The sequence below is a fragment of the Diorhabda sublineata genome, chromosome 3, assembly GCF_026230105.1.
Source record: "Diorhabda sublineata isolate icDioSubl1.1 chromosome 3, icDioSubl1.1, whole genome shotgun sequence".
NCBI lineage: Eukaryota > Metazoa > Arthropoda > Insecta > Coleoptera > Chrysomelidae > Diorhabda > Diorhabda sublineata.
Window position 1 is genome coordinate 11,578,152 of NC_079476.1, and position 18,937 is coordinate 11,597,088.

General features: G+C 28.2%; 2 protein-coding genes across 3 annotated transcripts in view; one reads left to right on the forward strand and one right to left on the reverse strand.

Moving 5' to 3' along the window:
* Positions 1-18,937, forward strand: part of LOC130440964 (protein prickle-like) — a 332,550-nt gene that overhangs the window by 225,449 nt on the left and 88,164 nt on the right. The gene's annotated exons all lie outside the window — the stretch shown is intronic.
* The window catches only part of LOC130440965 (neprilysin-2-like), a 31,700-nt gene continuing 20,251 nt past the window's right edge, over positions 7,489-18,937 (reverse strand). The window contains exon 10 of the mRNA XM_056774384.1: positions 7,489-12,482. Coding sequence (XP_056630362.1) covers positions 12,156-12,482 — 327 coding nt within the window. The 3' untranslated portion in view covers positions 7,489-12,155. The remainder of the gene's footprint in view (positions 12,483-18,937) is intronic.

Genomic DNA, 18,937 nt, shown 5'->3' on the forward strand with positions numbered 1-18,937 from the left:
GGATAACTAATACTGTAGAGAAATCACTGGAAGACAATGTTTGGCATCAAGGACTCAAATAAATGTGAACAAACTCCTGCCTAAACAATATTCAGAACTGTTAGAGTTGTATATAAGAGAACGAGCTTCCAGAATATGCTTACTTAGACTTAAAAACTGGTCCGATCCTTTGAATCTTATGGACTAGTGACATTCGCCAATTAGAAAACGACACTATTGCCATATTTACTGATGACACAGCTATTCTAGCAGCCACGAAAAAGCGGCAATTAACCTACTATGATTAGACTAAAAAATTGATAATAAACTTAAGCAACGAAAAAATCGGTATATGTCAATTTCACAAATAAAAAAGAAACATATATACCAATAAAAATAGATGACAAATATGTACCATATGCTAGCACAGCAAAAATTCTGGGGATAACACTTTTAGAAACCTCACATAAAAAACAACTAGGTATTAGATATAGGAAAATGTTTTGGTTGCTAGGAAGAAAATCCACTCAGTCAATTATAATAAACTACTTGTATATAAAATGATCCTTAATCCGTTATGGACCTACGGGATTCAACTATGGATATGTGCCAGCAAAAGTAACATCCAAATAATCAAGATTTTCCAAAATTAAGTGTTAAGGAGCATAGGAGCTTCGATGATAGACCCTGATACTTTAGAAATAGCAATCTCCATCGGAATCTGGAAATAGAGTTTGTATGACAGGTAACAATAAAATTTGCCAAGAGTTGCCAACAGTAACTTCAAAAACACTTCAACATTGAGACAATCCAGCTTCTCGACAACATTAACCTAGATAGAACACTGAAGAGAATTAAACTTTTTTGGGGTACCTTAGTGTTTAGTGTGAAAGCAGAACAACGTGCGAAACCTTATATCTGAGAGTGTTAATTGTAATAAAATTCAAGGAGCTTCTACTGAGTAGAAGTCTTAGTTTTAAGATATTGCTAGTAATTTGGGATATTTGTTAATTGATAATGCTGATGATCAGATTACAATGTTAGAGAAACTTTTATGGTTTTTAAAAACATTTTGGTTGAGATATGATCGCATCATAATCCATTCACTTCCAAGTTTCCAAACGATAGTCAACGTTTACTCCTATCTTTGTTATTTTCAATATCTTTTTAGCACTATTTTTCTTTATGAAAATTAGAACGTCTAGATAATACAAGAATAGTAAAAAAAGTTTATTATTTATTTTAATTAATACAAGAATACTACTGGTTGAAGTGGACGCCTGAATCGACGGAAAAATTGTAAATATCTCGACATCTTAGATATTCAGTCTTGTTAAAAATATAAAAATACCTATTATTCTTTTTTGACATATCGTCGATATTTTTTTTATTCTATTTAAATTTTAACTGGGTAAGTAGTTTACTGAGACAGATATTAATACTGTGATTTATGGTAAATTATCTCAGCATGTAATAAAATTAACAGTTAATATCTCACACGTCCCAAATAAAAATTATGCTTGAGTTGTAAAGTAATAATTCATTTAAATGAACTAATGAAAAATGGTTCACTTTTTGGAATTCAAATATGTTCTACTACTAATCAAAAATTCCGTGATAATCGTTTCAATATCATGTTTTTGCTTCTATTGAAATCAGTTTTTCGGTATCGTGTGCAAGTAAAGAACTGGTTATTCTTGCAACAATGTAAGATGAAAATAATATTCAAACTATTTTTTTTCTTCTCTCTACATCGCCATATTCGAGCAAAATTCATTCATATGAATAAGTATAATCCTAGAAATATTTCTATCTAAATCGTCGAAAGTTCTCAAAACTCAACGTTATTTGCAATTCAATAAATTCAAAGCAGTTTGATTAAACCATTTATTTTGTACCATTTTTCAGTTCACTTAATGAGTTTCAAAGATTAACATTTATTATGAAAAATAAAAATGAATGAAAAAAAAACATTTCTGAGAGACGAACATTTGAATGAATGAATCTTCCGTGACATTTACTTAATATGAAAAATTCTGTTTGACAAAAATTCAATATTCATTTGACAGCTAACTTTTCACAATTAACAAGTAATAAAGAATTTGCCATTCAAATTAATGATGAAGACTCAACACAAAATTTGATTGGATTACTTTGAATCAGTACTATATGGTAATAATAAAAATCAAAGACATAGTCAAGGCGGAAAAATAGGAGTGTCAAACAAGGATATTCTTTCATGCCCACCTTCTTTATGTAATGAATGTTCCATGCTAATTGTCATAAATAAATGTCATAAATTGTCATAAATAAATATTTGACTAATTTTGCGAATATCACAGCTCATTTCAACGAAAAATTCTAGTTTCTTTTGCATTTTAATTCATATCGAAACCGAGATAGGTTTCAATATAAGTACTGGACTATTTAATTCATTAAAAAGTATTTATCGGAATAAATCATATAAGTTGACAATTTGAAGTGAAAATATTCTTATGTGATGCACCTTATGTTCCCACAAAACTAAAAAATCCTTTTCCAATGTCAACTAATGAGTTAGCTATAAAAAAAAATAAATAGTATCATAAAATCTCTTAGGGTGGTCTGAAAATCATATTTTGAATTGAAATATCGAAATTATTTTTTTTTAATTTGAATATTTTTATGGATATATTCCTCTCATTTTCATATTTCTTTTTCAGGTAAGTATATTTGGCAGTTCGGATATTTTATGAATATTGGATGGCATTTAATGTAAGTTTATATTTAACACACTATTAAAATTCAGATTACTTCAGAATGATGAATATAGAAATGTTTCATATACGCTTAAACATTTTTTGCTTGCTGAAAAAATTGATTTTTTCATACAGTATAACATACTGAAACTGTTGAAAGACATATTTGAATGCATGCGAGTGAATTCAGAAATTGATTTCTCGAATGAAGTCATGATAGAGATTTCCTATAGCAAAATTTCCTATATCACTCTGATATATGGCTGAAATGAGTAAAATTGATTATAATTTTTGACGGGTGAGATAAAAAAAGTTGAGATTAGGAAATGGTTTAAACAAATGGGTAAGAATCTATTTTTATTGGTATGGTATGAGGTAAGGGATATAATCGAATGATTTCTTGGAACCTCTACTAATCGCGGTTTTAGCATTAGCGTTTAGGTTTTAACAGTAATTTCTAATCAATCTTTCATTAAATGCATTTGAAATAAACAAAAAATAAATGAAATAGACGAAAAATAAAATAAATAATACATTTTTTCGTTAACAATATTTTTATTACACGCATATTGGAATAAAATGTATAATAAGTGATTCGCTATTTATAAAATCATTTAACCTCAATATATCGCGCAAAATGTGTGAGTGGATACATGGGACCATTGGACGAAAATGACTTGTTGCTATCGTCCTTTGAATCAGTGACTAAAACTACGGTGAGTGAAACTAAGAAAAGGGTGCGATGTATTTTCTTTATGGAGAGGATATTTCATACTCAATGCCTATACAGTGAATAAAGTAAAAGCTATAGAAAGTTTATAGCTGATTTTAATTAGAATATAATCACAAAATTAATTGGAAAGTATCACCAAGACAACGGTGAAACACTTATATAGATGCGGCTAATCCGAAAGACTAATGTAACCAAATCGAAAGTAGAATTGTATCACATAAAAAAATTAGCATATATATATATATATATATATATATATATATATAGTTCATATTTTGAGATATATGCTTTTTAAAACGAACATTAATGGACCTTTTAATCTTCCCAATCACTACACCTATTCACATAAATACCACTCTTTTATAAATCTGGTATTTTATCCTTGGGACTACACAACAATTTTTTTAATGTATTGCTGATTTTTTGAACGAATTTTTAACCCCCTATATTAAAAATCCGTTACAATTCCTCTTTATAAACTGGTTTGTAACTTACTAGAGCAATTTTTTCCTGCTTTTTATTTTGATTCTGCAAAATGTTAGTTTCTCATAGAAATGTCTTGAACCTATGGCGGTTACTTAACCTATCTACAATTCTCTTATCATAACCGTTAAGTACAACTGCATCCTCAATAAAAGTATTTTCCTTATTGTTTCCTTCGATGTTAAGTGAAAAATGAATTAAAAAATATACCAGAAAATGGTGACTGGTCATTTCATGTTAGTTGCAGTGGAACGAACTAGCTGGGATGTACCAGTCTAGTCTATTACTATCCTTAATTAATGTAGTTTTCAGATGAAATCTTGTATATTTCCATATTTTTATTTTCGTTAGTTGTGTATGTGGTTGAGTTATCTGAAACTTACTTACTCAGTCAATCACTCAATTACTTCTACTATAACCAAATTCAAATTCATTTAATCGATCATATCAAATTGTAATTAACTGAACTGTATCTCTCAAAAAAGTCAAACTCCTTATCAAGCAAAAGAAAAAGCAGTGAATATTAGTACGTAGTGTAAATTAATTATTCATTGAAATTACTCCGTGAATTGTGATTGAGAATAATGAACAAATGTTTTTAGCGTATCTGATGTATTTCTGGGACTCCTTACAAGAATATATTAAATTTATTAGAGCTAGGAATATTAAACACTGTGTTCAGTATGACTATCACCAACGGTTCCAGAAATTCAAACTTATTCCTGTCAGTCGTTAGGTTTTGTGTGTTATATTTTCATGTGTTTAAATGTTCGTACACCATTTTATTCCGTCATAGTGTCCCTGTAGAAATTCTATTTGAAAATTGTTACGACCACTGCTTTTAGAAACATCAACATTTTCTTTCCTCATTTCAACAACCGGTTTTGATCTTCATGTTAAGTAATAAATAACTTTTTCCTAAAAAGTAATCTGGTAAGCGCAGTGATTATTTCACATACACTGATAGAGTAATTATCGAACAATAGAGTCGTAAATAGTTTTCGAGAGTTCAGTTGAACTATTTACTTTATTGGTTTAACATAAGTGTATGTGAGATTGTTGAATCAAAGAATAAATAACTGTCTGATATAAATACGCTTTAAGATAAAATTTAAGTATCACTTTTTAATTATATTTGTGAGCGATATTATGTGGCAACTTATAGTTTCACCGAACATTATCAAATGGATAATTTGTAATATATTTCTATAAAACAGTGAAAGTTATTTGTAATAAAGGGGTCAGTTAAATTTCCTTGACTATTTCTTTCGAAAAATTTAAGCCAACCAAAAAGCTGTAATATTTTATGTTTACCTAGCAACGATCAAATTTCAGCGATAATACTGCACTAGTGCAAATTATCGATAATTTGCACTAGTGCCAAATTTTCGTCTAGGATTAATAAACATCATTTGGTTTTAATTTTATATTTTAAGAAAAGGAACAATTATTGTTTATTTTAAATTAAATTTTTCTCGGGAAATAGTCTGCCAAAATGCCCTCTCGTGCATGTCAAATTGTCTCATAATTTCCTCTCGTGCGCATTCGCGCACTCGAGAAAATTAAATTATCGACAATTTGACATGCACTCGGGACATTAATATTGACTATTTCCTTCGAAAAATTTAAGCCAACCAAAAAGCTGTAATATTTTATGTTTACCTAGCAACGATCAAATTTCAGCGATAATACTGCACTAGTGCAAATTATCGATAATTTGCACTAGTGCCAAATTTTCGTCTAGGATTAATAAACATCATTTGGTTTTAATTTTATATTTTAAGAAAAGGAACAATTATTGTTTATTTTAAATTAAATTTGTTCTCAGGAAATAGTCTGCCAAAATGCCCTCTCGTGCATGTCAAATTGTCGATAATTTAATTTTCTCGAGTGCGCGAATGATAATTAGTATTATTTCTAGTTTGTGTTAAATATTCATAGTGAAGATGAATATTATGATTTTAGAACGGAATTGATTTAAATACAAAGTATTCACAAATATTAATTATGCAATGGATCAAATTTAGTTTAATTTAAAGAAATGGAAATTAATTAATGTTGAGGTTCTGAGCATATGTTCATGAATTCCTTACTGTCTTGTCGGAAAAATAATTGGATTCTGAGTAATAGAAGGCTTAATTTCTCATCCAATTATGATAACTAACAAATATCTTTATTTTCTATCAAATCTCCTCTGAGAGTTGATAATATTTATAAACTGGAAATAAATCGTCATGAATATGTCGTTAAGAAGATTATATTTTTTTATCGAGGATAAAAATGATATGTTGACTGAATAGTAATTTCTTTTCTATTTTCTTCATTTTGTCAGAATGGCCATAAATCATAAGTTCATATGTTAGTTATACTCACATTTCGTATTTTATTTTTCTTGGGCTTGGTATAACACTTGATACACTAGAAATTGTAAATGGAAATTGGAACATTCATTAATTGCAAGTATGTATCATGCCTGTACTCTTATATCGTTTGACATTAACATTCTAGCTGATAACTGTTCAAATTACTTCTATAAAAATTCTCCGAGGATGTTATAGAGATAAAGCAGAAAAGCGACTTTGAAATGATATTAACCAGGAACTGAGCTTCAGTTGTTTCCAAGAGGAAAATAAAATTTTAACGATACTGCAGTGAACCAAACTTGTAGTTTTAATATCTTTGTTCTTTGATGACAGATGTATAATTAAATAAAACTATTAAAATTATTTTTATTTTATTCACTATATTAATATATATATATATATATATATATATATATATATATATATATATATATATATTATATATATATATATATATATATATATATATATATATTTCTATGTTTCTAAATGCTCTTGATTAGTTTAGGTCTCTTCTGTTCCAAAATTTATACTATCAAAAATCACCAGAAATTTTAATTAATTATTTCCCAGACGATGAATACATAAGTATTCGAAAGCTCGGAAAACATTTAGATGCATTACCAAGAAATCTAGTGTCAAACGACTGCAAATTACACCTTCTGTACAGTTTACAGTTTACATTTGGAACATTTTTTTCTACTCTTTATGCAAGTTCAAACGGCAGTATTATGGTACTGTATGTAAAAGATGAATTGAGGTGAAAAATCGGTCGAAACATAGAACTATTATCTCGAATTGGTCTTGTTGATTTCTCCACAATTCTTTCACCAAGTGTGAAGTTTTCTTCTCGTGTGGAATTTTCTTTTCCCTAGTATATATTTGTATCGTCTAAATATCCAGTTCTGGAATCACATCATGTTCATAGTTTTATACCTTGTTTGATTGGCTTTAGAGAAAAATATTGTTTCATTGATAATATTCCGTTGAATTTTGTCATAGTACTTGTCAATTGATTCGCTTCTGGCATACAAAAAGGTTTTTTCAGAGAGAATAATACTTCTTCTATGTAATACTCCTTGGAAGTATATTTTGATTTTTCGCGATTACTGAAGTATAGTTGTTATATAAATAACTGACATCTATTCCTAGATATGGCACTTTCAATTACCTATGTATTTTTTGTTGGACCAATACATGTGATATGCTGGTAAACGATTGTTACTTATTTTGAGATCACTCAATGTCTTTTCAATATTTCTTTTATATGTTCATTCTAATTTCTAAACGTTTTTATTTATATCACTATCATCACTGTCTTGTTGAAAATCAATGTTATCCACAATATCTTGAAGCTGTTTGTATGACAAAAGTTTATCAAACAAAAAGTTTAAATATATAGGTTATTCCATACTGATAGGACATAATATCCAATAATTACTTATATTGGGACATTTTTATTTTTAGAATTAAAAAACTCATAAAAACTATTGCTGAACATTAAATAAGTAGATTAAAAGTATTAATAGCTTACTTGGCAATTCCGAGCCCAGCACATATAAAAATACTGTAAGTAATGAGCGTGACATGTGTCTGTTTGCTAGAAACATCTAGACTGACAAAATTTGTTAGAAAACAAAGAAAAAGCCCATAGCAATAAGCAACAAAGCAAACAGGTTTGGACTTGCTTATGAGCCTATGACCGTACAATACTATAATTCCAGATCCCAATGTATTTGTGAGCATTTGAATTATTTTAGTACAGTAAGATCCCACTTAACTCTGTTTCGTTAAGCGCTGTTTCGGTTTAACGCTCTTTTATTTCAACCCAGGGATTCCCCGAAATCACTCGCAGCATAGGGGGACTCCCCTTATGCAGCGATAAGTTTCAAATACATATCCGAAAGAGTGCACTTGTATTTCTTGTTTCGTGCCGTATTGTGCAGAAATATTTTTATTATTGGAACATTATTGTAAGTAGGTATTAATTTACATATTTAATACTATATTACAGTGTCAAATATTTTGATCTTTAGTTTTTTACTATAGGTGATAATGAAACAGAAAAGAAAGCAACCAGAAAAAGCATTTCACTCAAAACTAAAATGGAAGTCATTAGAAGATTAGATCGGCAATTGTAACTACGTCAAGCTTTGCAACTAGAATTACCCGTTCTAGAAATAATATCATAGAGGAAATGGAAAAACGACTGTCTATATAGATTGACGATGAAATTGGCAGCAATATGCCATTAAGCCAATCTATCATAATGGAAAAAACTAGAAGACTTTTTAATTACATTCAGGCTGAGACAATCGACAAAAGTGAAGCTTTCGTTACTAGTCGAGGATGGTTTAATAGATTTAAACATCGAAATAACCTTCACAGCATAAAGATTACAGGAGAAGCAGCAATTGGTGATACAAAAGCGGCGGCTGAATTTCCAGCGATATTAAAAAAAAATAATTGAAGAAGGAAACTATCCTCCAGAATTGGTTTTTAATGTTGATGAAACAGGCTTTTTTTGGAAAAGAATGCCGAAACGAACATTTCTATCCTGTGAAGAAAAACGGGCACCAGGATTTAAAGCTGCAAAAGATCGCTTAACCCTTCTACTAGGTGGTAACGCAAGCGGAGATTTTAAATTAAAATCATTACTAAGTTACAATTCCAAAAACCCGAGAGCGATGAAAGGCATATCTAAATCAACTTTACCTGTAATTTGGGAGTCTAATAAAAAATCATGGATAATTGCGAAAAAGGATTGGTTCACTGAACATTTCTGCCCGTCTGTTAAACGTTATTGCGAAATTAAAAAACTTGAACAAAAAGCACTTCTGTTAATTGATGATACTCCAAGCCACCCAACAAATTTACTATCAGACTTAACAACATGCATTCCAGTCGAAGTGGTTCTCTTGCCGCTTATCACAACTGCCTTAATTCAACCAATGGACCAAGGCGTTATATCAAATTTTAAGGCTTATTACTTGCGGCGAACCTTTAAGCAAATGTTTGAAAAAACAGACAGAGAAGAGAACTAGTCCATAAGAGAATTTTGGAAAAACTACAACATCGTGGATGCTGTAGAAAACATAGGCCTTTCTTGGAATGAGGTAACAGAATGATCATTGAAAGGAGTATGGAAGAATATTTGGCCGGATTTAAGTAAGAGTGATGACGTTGGACACTCTGTCGATGTGGATGAAATAGTGAAAGAGATAGTGAAATTATTGAAGCAAACCGGTTTTGAAGGGGTAAATGTGGAAGATGTCGAAGAAATAATTCAAGAAGCAGCGGCTAGTCTTTCTAATGATGAGCTCAAGGAATTAACTGAACAAGAAGAAAACAAAAATGTTGACAGCAGTGATTCAGAAGAAGAGCAAAAAGAACTTTCAATGGCGTTTGTAAAAAAGAGTTTGTCTACCATAATTGAAATAATGGATCAATTCATTGAAAATGATCCGAATTTTGACAGGAGCTCAAAAGTAAGGCGTGGTGTTAGAGACGCTCTATCCGTTTATGAAGAACTTTTAAGAGAACAACGCAAAAGAAAAAGGCAAACAACATTAGATGCTTTTGTCACAAAAAGGCAGAACACTGAAAACGCGGAAGGCTAACTAAATATGACTGACTTAGAATTTTATTTGTTTTTTTTTAAGAATATTCGTTTTGTTATTTATATTTTGTTTTTATTTTTCAAGAAATAATAATGTGGTATTAATTTGGGCTTTAAGAAATAAATGTTTGGTTTTATTTTTATTAAAAAACATACTTTTTAAATTTAATACCTATCTTAGTCATCTTCCCCTAACTCCAATATTTACATGTAAAGATAGCCTCGTTTAGCGCTGTTTCGCATTACGCTCTACTTTGATGGAACGTATCCCCCGCGTTAAGCGGGGTCTTACTGTAATTACTAGAAGTTCTCTTAGACAATGTCTCCCCACAGTATCGAATGGGTTAAATGTGGAAACATGTGCTTCTTCTTTCATGTCGAGCAAACATAACGAATATAACAAACTCAGCTTTTTAGTCACTCTTGGTTGAGTTAAATAAGTATGATTCCTAATATATACATACGTGAATAATATTTACTTAGTTGTCATATAGATAATCAATCTTTGAATCAATGTATAACAGTAAAGAGTTTAATGAATTATAAAAAACATTCAGTTTTCGTATTATTCATAGATAAAAGAATATATCAATTGACTGTACACCTACACCTTAGATTAAGTGTTCCAATTTATTGCAAATAGGTCAATAAGTTAAAAATTGAAATTTCAAACAATCTTGGAAGTAATAACTTCCCAACAAATAACATTTTTTTAAACGATCTAAAGTTTTCATAATAAATAAGTTCTTTTAATGTATTTTGCTTCATTTAGATCTTAATGCCCTCCATAAATATATACTATATCAGTCACAATTCGTTGTGGGTTTTATAGATTCAAATTTTGGACATACTACGATTACAACAAGAATAACGTTATGAACTTTCATTGCGAAGCTATTGCCTTGTCTGTCACAATTTGATTGAATGTCATAAAATTTGACGAGATCTTCTCAATTATTTCCTAGTTTAGTAACCATCTTTTTGATTACGGGCTTCATATATTATTTCCAATGACGTCAAATATTACTTCAAGACTGCTGTCAAAACATAGCATATTTGAATAGTGAAACTAGAGTATCTAGCAATAAAAAAGTGATAAAATTAATCAGTTACTATGAATATTTGCTGTATTCTTGGATAGTAGATACTACAAGAGGGGAAAAGATATTAATTATTCTCAAAACTCCATTTCCTTATATCGTCTGTTTATTGATTGGAACGTTTTCGCCTAGGAGAAAACCACGTTGCGCCATAATTCCTCATCATTAATTGAAAAATTGTTGGTGAGTTCAACTTTCATTATAACCACAGCTATTGCAGTTGAATAAACTTCATACTGACCGTGGAATTTCCCTTAAAACAATATGTTTAAATGTGATGAAACTTCTACAGCATTTGAAAAGGAAGCTTTGAAGATGTGTTGCTTGAATGCTATTGACGGGTATTTAACATGATGCCTCATAAAATATAGTTTTTCTATCAATTTACTGTTGCATTTTCAAAATATATTCCAGTTATCTTCAAGGGGTACCATGCTATGAACAACTGTGATGCAATATAAAAATATGACTTCTCAATTTTTATAAATTATCCACGAATAAAAAAAAATTCTGGTAAATTATAACGATTAATAAATATAACAATGAATATAAATTGATTTAAATTGTTGCTCTTACTAAATTCATTCACTGTCAGCCAACGCATCATTTACCAGCATGAATTAATAATAGACAGGTTAAGGAATCATGATTGTTGGAAAAGGTTTATTTCTACACACAAGTATTCAATTATTTTTGAATAGTGTAAATATGACACATATACCTAATACTTGATGTGGAGAGAGGTTAAATCGTAACTAGCTTCTCCGATTTATTACTATTACTTGCTGTAGTTTTTGGCGGTCTTTTAAGTCGAGAAAACAATATACAGTATTAAACACTCTTAATTCATTCGGGAAAACACTGAAAACATTGAAAAGCTGAAAGTAATTTCCAGAGAGGAAAATATCAAGTGTTGAGTAATTTCAACGAAAAATTTCAAAACAAGATTCTTCGCTATATTAGGAGTTACGTCATATAGTGAAAATTGCTTCTCAATTATTACCATTCAAAACCTTTTTTTCGAATTCGATTTTCCACAATTTTCTGAGTTATTTTAGTATTGAAACTTCAAAAAATAACTCATTCTTTTTTTTAGAAAAATTATAATAATTCTGATATAAAAACCTTTTTTTCGCATTTTTAATTGTATATTTTACATTTTTTTGCTGGATTCATTTTCGATCCTAATCGACAATTGAAGTCTTTTGCAAAATCAGCTGATTGTCTAAGTCTTTCTATAACTCGAAACTCCGCCATACCATGATTTTGATTAATACTTCTCCCATTATTAGGTTCTATGCACATGTACGTACTGGACATAATCCAAAACAGCTGATTCGGAGTATACTTAATTCCTGGGAGACTAGGTTCGTGCCCATTATAACTTATCCAATTCTGATAAGCTGCATATGCTAAATTTGATCCATTTATGTCTGCTATATTTTCTTCACCACTCGTATGATTTGTCTATGAATAAAAAAGAATGAAAATACAGTATTGGATTTGAACTTAAAACATGCATCACTTTACTACAGTACAAACAAAATCTAATGCAAAAAGGAATTTTTGCAATATTTTAATTTATCATGAATGAGAAATCAGTAAACAATGAAAAAAAGCTAAGCAAATTATATATTTCGGGTTTCGAAATATATTTTTAAAAACTTTATTTTTGAATATTTATATGAATACAATTAATCTCAAGATCGAACTAATTATAAACATTAAATATCATCGAATTGTTTACAAACATCTTATTTATAGTAAAATAGTGCTGATACATGTTTACGTTATTTCATACAAAAATAGAATAAATGCTGATACATGTTTACATTATTAGATACAATGGTATTGTTTTAAAAATGTCCTTCAGGAATTCTTCGCATGTAACTCCTCCATCCCTAAGAATGAAAAATGACGGAGGTATTTTTCATCCTTTGTTGTCTTTCCTCTTCTAATTCGATGTCTTCTTTCTTCATTTCTTCTATTTTCTGTTTTCTTACAAACTTATATTTATATTTTCGAATTATCCAAAATATTATGAAAATTATACAAATTATTATTATTACAGTAAATAGTCCTATCGATACATGACTTTGTGGATTATAAATTTCATGAATTGATTTTATATTCTTAGCGATGTTATTAATTTCATACAATTTATTAAAATCTATATTAATTAAATTAGGGGATTTATAAATTTCATTATTCAAAAATTTAAAGTTTAATTTCGGTAGTATTATTGATTTCCCTTTTTTAATTTGTACATTGGTTGAGAAAATTTCACTTCCTACTTGAATATTACAATTTTTTGGAATTTTTATAAGTGATGGATATATTAATTTAAAATAGCGGTCTGATACACATTTAGAAATTACATCAGTTTCAAAATTTGGAATCACTAAAAGTTCATCATTTGTTACTTGTTCCAATATTGTTTCTTGAAGATTAATTTCACTAATTACACAATTTTTACCGGAATGTCCATTTAAAAGTTCAACAGTACAGTTATCTTGTAATTTGAAAGTTTCTTTACAATAATATTTTCCTTCTAATTCGGGGCATTCTTCTTTGATGAAAGTAACTTCATTTTGACTTCTGGCCAAGTAAGGTTGCGGAGGGATAAATATTGTATGGTTTTGAATTACGGGGTATAAATGAAAGAATTCATAGGTTTCAGGTTTTAGGATAGGAACATGGGTAGCAAATATTATTTTGGTTTTGGAAAAGGTTACTTATGAACCAAGAAAGAGATAATATGTCAAAATATTATTAAATTTTGGTATTTGTTTTTCATTGTAAATGGTACTTAAATATTTTATCATTTCTAAAATTTCTTGGCTTGATATAACTGAACTGTGAATTGCATTTAATTTAGAAAAAGTTATTGCATTTTCAATATTATCAATTATTGTAATTAAACTCTGACAATCCAGATTAATTTGTGAAATTGTACTTTGAAATGTTATAAAATTGTTTAAAGTTATTATTTTGTTTTCAATTGAAATGTGAAATTTCTCTATATTATCAAAAAGTTTCCGTTGATTATCCCATAGAGTCGTAATCGATTTGTTATAATGATCAATTAATTTTTTATGTAGTGATATTTGTAAATTAACTTCGTGAATTATTTGTTTCTGGTTTTGTTGTAGGACATTTATAGCGTTATTATATCTTTCTTCATCGTCCGAATCTAAAGTTCCAAAAAGCCATTTATCTATTTTGCCTACAGCATTTATTAGTCCTCTTTTCAATCTTAAATGTGGGTAAATATTTTCTGATTTTTTATCTAATGTGTTAATTAAAATTTCTGTTCTACTCAATGATTGTTCAGCTAAGTTATGGTATGAAATAGGATTTGTTGCGTTCGCTTGAGATAAATTATTTCTTAGGTTATAATAATATTGTTTTAAATTATTGATTTGTTTATGAATGAATTCTAAATCTATATAGTATATAAAAGTATGTTTACTATGTATAAGATTACTGGTTCCCAAATTGATAGGTAATAATAAATTATTTACGTTCGAAACTGTTATGTCTTCTGTTTTGGTCATCTTGTAAAGTAATAGTAACGTTAATACTATTGTCAGCTTCATTATCTGTAACAATTTTTTTTGTTTTAGTTTTTTGGTTTTCTAATTATATTTTTATGATACGTTCCTTTGTTTGTTTCTAATAATATACCAGAATCTTTTACAATTTCAGCTTTTTTGAATTTAGGTAGTTTCTTGTCTCGAAATTTTGTTTTTATGTAGGCTATGTTTTGGTTTTCATAGGATGGGGGATCGTTTCTGTTTTCATTTCTCTTATTAATTATTTTTTCTTTAATGTTAGCATTTCTATTTTTAATTTTTTCATATAATAATTTGGAGGTTTCTTTGTGATTTTGTATGTAATTAGATATTATTAAATGATCGTCTAAATCGAATGGATCAGGGTTATTTATATGGCCTTTAATAATTTCAAATGGTGTAAATTGTGTTACCGAATGAATTGAATTATTATATGCTAATATTGAGTGTTTTATCAATTGATTGGGAGTCCAATCATTATTATTTTCTTTTATGCATCTAAAATGTTCGATTAAACTGGAATGAAAACGTTCAACAGGTGAATTAGAATTGCTATTTTTAGACGTGGTATAATGTAACTCAATTTTGTGTAATTTGCAAAAATCTTGTAGGTCATTATTTTTAAATTCTGAACCACAGTCAGCTGTTATTTTATAAGGTAACCCATGATGAGTAACGTAATTTAATATATTATCTACAACTGAAGTTCCATTCACACTTGACATTGAATAAGCTTGACCGTAAGAGAAATAGATACATTTTCTCGTTATTGTTGAATATGAAAGATTTACTATCTTAATAACATTGACATATCAAATCAAATTTAATTGAAGGGTTTATATTATATTTATTCATTTAACACATTTCACAATTATTAATAAAGTTTTCTACGTCTTCTGAACTCATAGGTTTGTTTTGATTAATTGATTTATATCTATTTTATTTTTTTGCACCAATTATAAGTTTCGTGCCAATTATAATTTTCGTTAATTAGTTTTTTATCTTCTTTTGAATAATTAAAATTGTAAATTTCGTATTGATTTATTTCAAATGGTTGAGCTTTAAGGGGTTCATTTAAAGTTATAGGTATTGTTTTAAGTGATTCATTTATGTTATACTGATTATAATTTGAATTTTTTATATTATTTTCTTTTCCCATTAGTTGAATAAACAAAGTTATGGATTATATTATTAAATTTCTTATATATACTCTAATTAATAATAAGTTTTTATTATTAAAGTTTCTAAAAGTTTACTAATTTAATTTTTATGTTTTACTTATTTTTTATCCATTAATTCTAAATCTTATCTATTCTTATAACATAATAATAAAAAAGAAAGAAAAGTCTTTGTATAAAAATCCATTTTATAATTTCTTGAATTGCGTACCATTTCAACGAATGATAATATCTATTTTTCCAAAATTGTTCTTCTATTAAACTTTCATTTAGTTTAGCATCTAATTTTCTATTGAAATATTTTGAACTTATTTCATTATTATTTTTATCAAATTCTTTGTTAATTGTTTCATAATTAATAACCATTTTCTCATTTTCATTATTCAAGTCTCTTTTATTAATCATATTATTTTTATTTTGTATATTCAATATATTTGTATTTAATTCAGGTTTTATAAGATAACATTCTTTTTCTAATATATCATTATCTATTTTCATAACATCATTTATATCTTTTTCGTCCTTTGTCATATCATTATTTATTTCTTTTATTTCTCTGTTTAATTCTATTACATTTTCGTTTACTTCAATTTCATTATCCTTTTCATTCATTTTTATTTTATCTAATCCTGTATTGTTTAATTCCACTTTATCAAATAATTCTAATTCTCCTTTTGTATCATTATTCATTTGTTCTACCATTATAATATTTTCTTCTGAATTCTTGTCTGTTACATTTAATTTATCTTTTTCTTCTTTATCAAATAATTTACTAAGATCTAGTTCTACTTGTTCATTTATTTCTTTACAATGATTTAATTCTGATTCTTTGATTTTTATTAATTTTTTAATTTCTGGTGATGAATTATTAGATGTGAAATTTATTTCAATCATTTGTTCACTGGGTTCTGATTCGTTAATTTTTATGAAATTTTCAAAATATGTTAAAGCATCATTAGGAGTAAAATTTATTTCTTCTATGTTTGATTCTTTTTCCGAGGCTCTTTCCGAAAATTTACAATTCGATCATTATCTTCGTCGCGTTCAAATAAATTTTGCAAGTCAATTATTTCTTCTTCTTCTTCTTCGTTTTTGTAATTATTATTATATAGTTCTTCAGAAGTAAAATTCGGTTCATTTCGTGATTTAATATATTTGTTATTATTTGTATTATTATTATTATAATTTTCGCGTCTACTTGGTCTGTCAGAAAAATTTCTTGATGTCGTTGACATCGGTTCAGGTCTAGGTAAACGATTAACAGGTATTTGGTTCGGGCGGAAAACATTTTTCCTAGGACCAAATACTTGCGCATTCGTTGGGTAGTTTTGTCTTCTTTGCGGTATTGGATTTACGTTTATTGGTTGACTAGGGAAATTATTGTTATTATTATTATTATTGTATCTTTCATTATAATAGTTGTTATTGTTATATCTATCATAATTATTATATCTGTCATGATTGTTATTATTAGGTTGTCGGTAGAAAGAATTATAATTGTTATGTTGATTGTTTCTATTATTTCTTGATGGATTCATTTGAACATTAGTATTATTATTATTATATTTAACTTTAGGTTCGTAAAATTGACCATAAAGTTTTTCGAAATTTCCAAACTCGTCTACATAAGCCATAGCGTCTTCCAGAGAATTAGGCTTTTTTAAGTACATATTGTTACGTATAACGCCTGAACATCCCGCAATAAAGGTGTTCAAAGCTGTTTTCTCACAGTGATTAATTTGACATCTTTTATCAATCTCTCCTAAGTTTAAATTATTACTTATAATTTGTATAGTCTGACTTTTTAATAATTGCAATCTGTTACCAAAAGCTATCAAATTTTCATTTTTAAATGGTCGTGTTCTTGTTAATTCTTGTAAAATACAATCCAAATCGCGCCTATCTGCAAAACATTGAATCAAGGCTTCTTTTAATTTAAACCATGTATTCAACTCAATTCTATTTCCCACCATTAACTCGGCTTTATCTATTAACTTTTCTTGTATGCATTCTAATACGTGATTATTAATATCTTGATCATTATAGACTGAATACGTCTCTATAAGGTTCTCACATCGATTTATAAATTTATTTAATGTATTTTTGTTTCCATCATAAGGTTTAATATTCTCTAGCTTTAATTTAAATAAATCCCAATTTAGGGTTTTTGGATTTGACGTTGCCATTTTTATATATTCTGAATTATCTTTTAAGTTTAATTCACTGAATGTATTCAATAATTTATCAAAATCGTTCATAAAATAATATATTTAAAATTATTAAATTATCTCTTCCCTATTCAAAGTTCTGATAAGGATGGATAAAAAGGAATCAAAATAATAAGGAGACTTGGCACTTACAGCTATCTGAAGTCCTGTCCCTCGTTGAATACGTAGATCTAGTGCTGAGGTACTGGAGTACTTAGCCGGAACTTTATCGCACTTTGCGTAAACTCGCGACCGCACTAATCCGAATGACTGCGCCAATTATATATTTCGGGTTTCGAAATATATTTTTAAAAACTTTATTTTTGAATATTTATATGAATACAATTAATCTCAAGATCGAACTAATTATAAACATTAAATATCATCGAATTGTTTACAAACATCTTATTTATAGTAAAATAGTGCTGATACATGTTTACGTTATTTCATACAAAAATAGAATAAATGCTGATACATGTTTATGATATTAGATACAATGGTATTGTTTTAAAAATGTCCTTCAGAAATTCTTCGCATGTAACTAGCAATTTGAGCAAAATTTACGGTCATGTTTTATAAGTTTTATTGTATCTATACATAATTTAATTTTATAATCAATTGTTTGTTGTTGATCTAATGCATGTAAGAATCTACTGTTGGATACCATTCCAAATATAAGACGTATTTTATGATTACGAGGACGAAGATATAATAATGCTGATGTGAATAGGTCAAATCAGAAATTGTCATCATAAAGTTTATCATTTTTAATGGTGAACGTACTCAGAACGTGTTGTCATACGAGTGCTCTTTGAGTTGTTCACAGATACTTGAATTATTATTTTCTAGTTGAACTGTTACGTATTGTGTATTTATGTATTATTTTTGTCGACAACCCAAAATACTACACCCCCACATTATCGGGTCTTATACGGATTTTTCTCATTTCTCTAGTTCGCAAT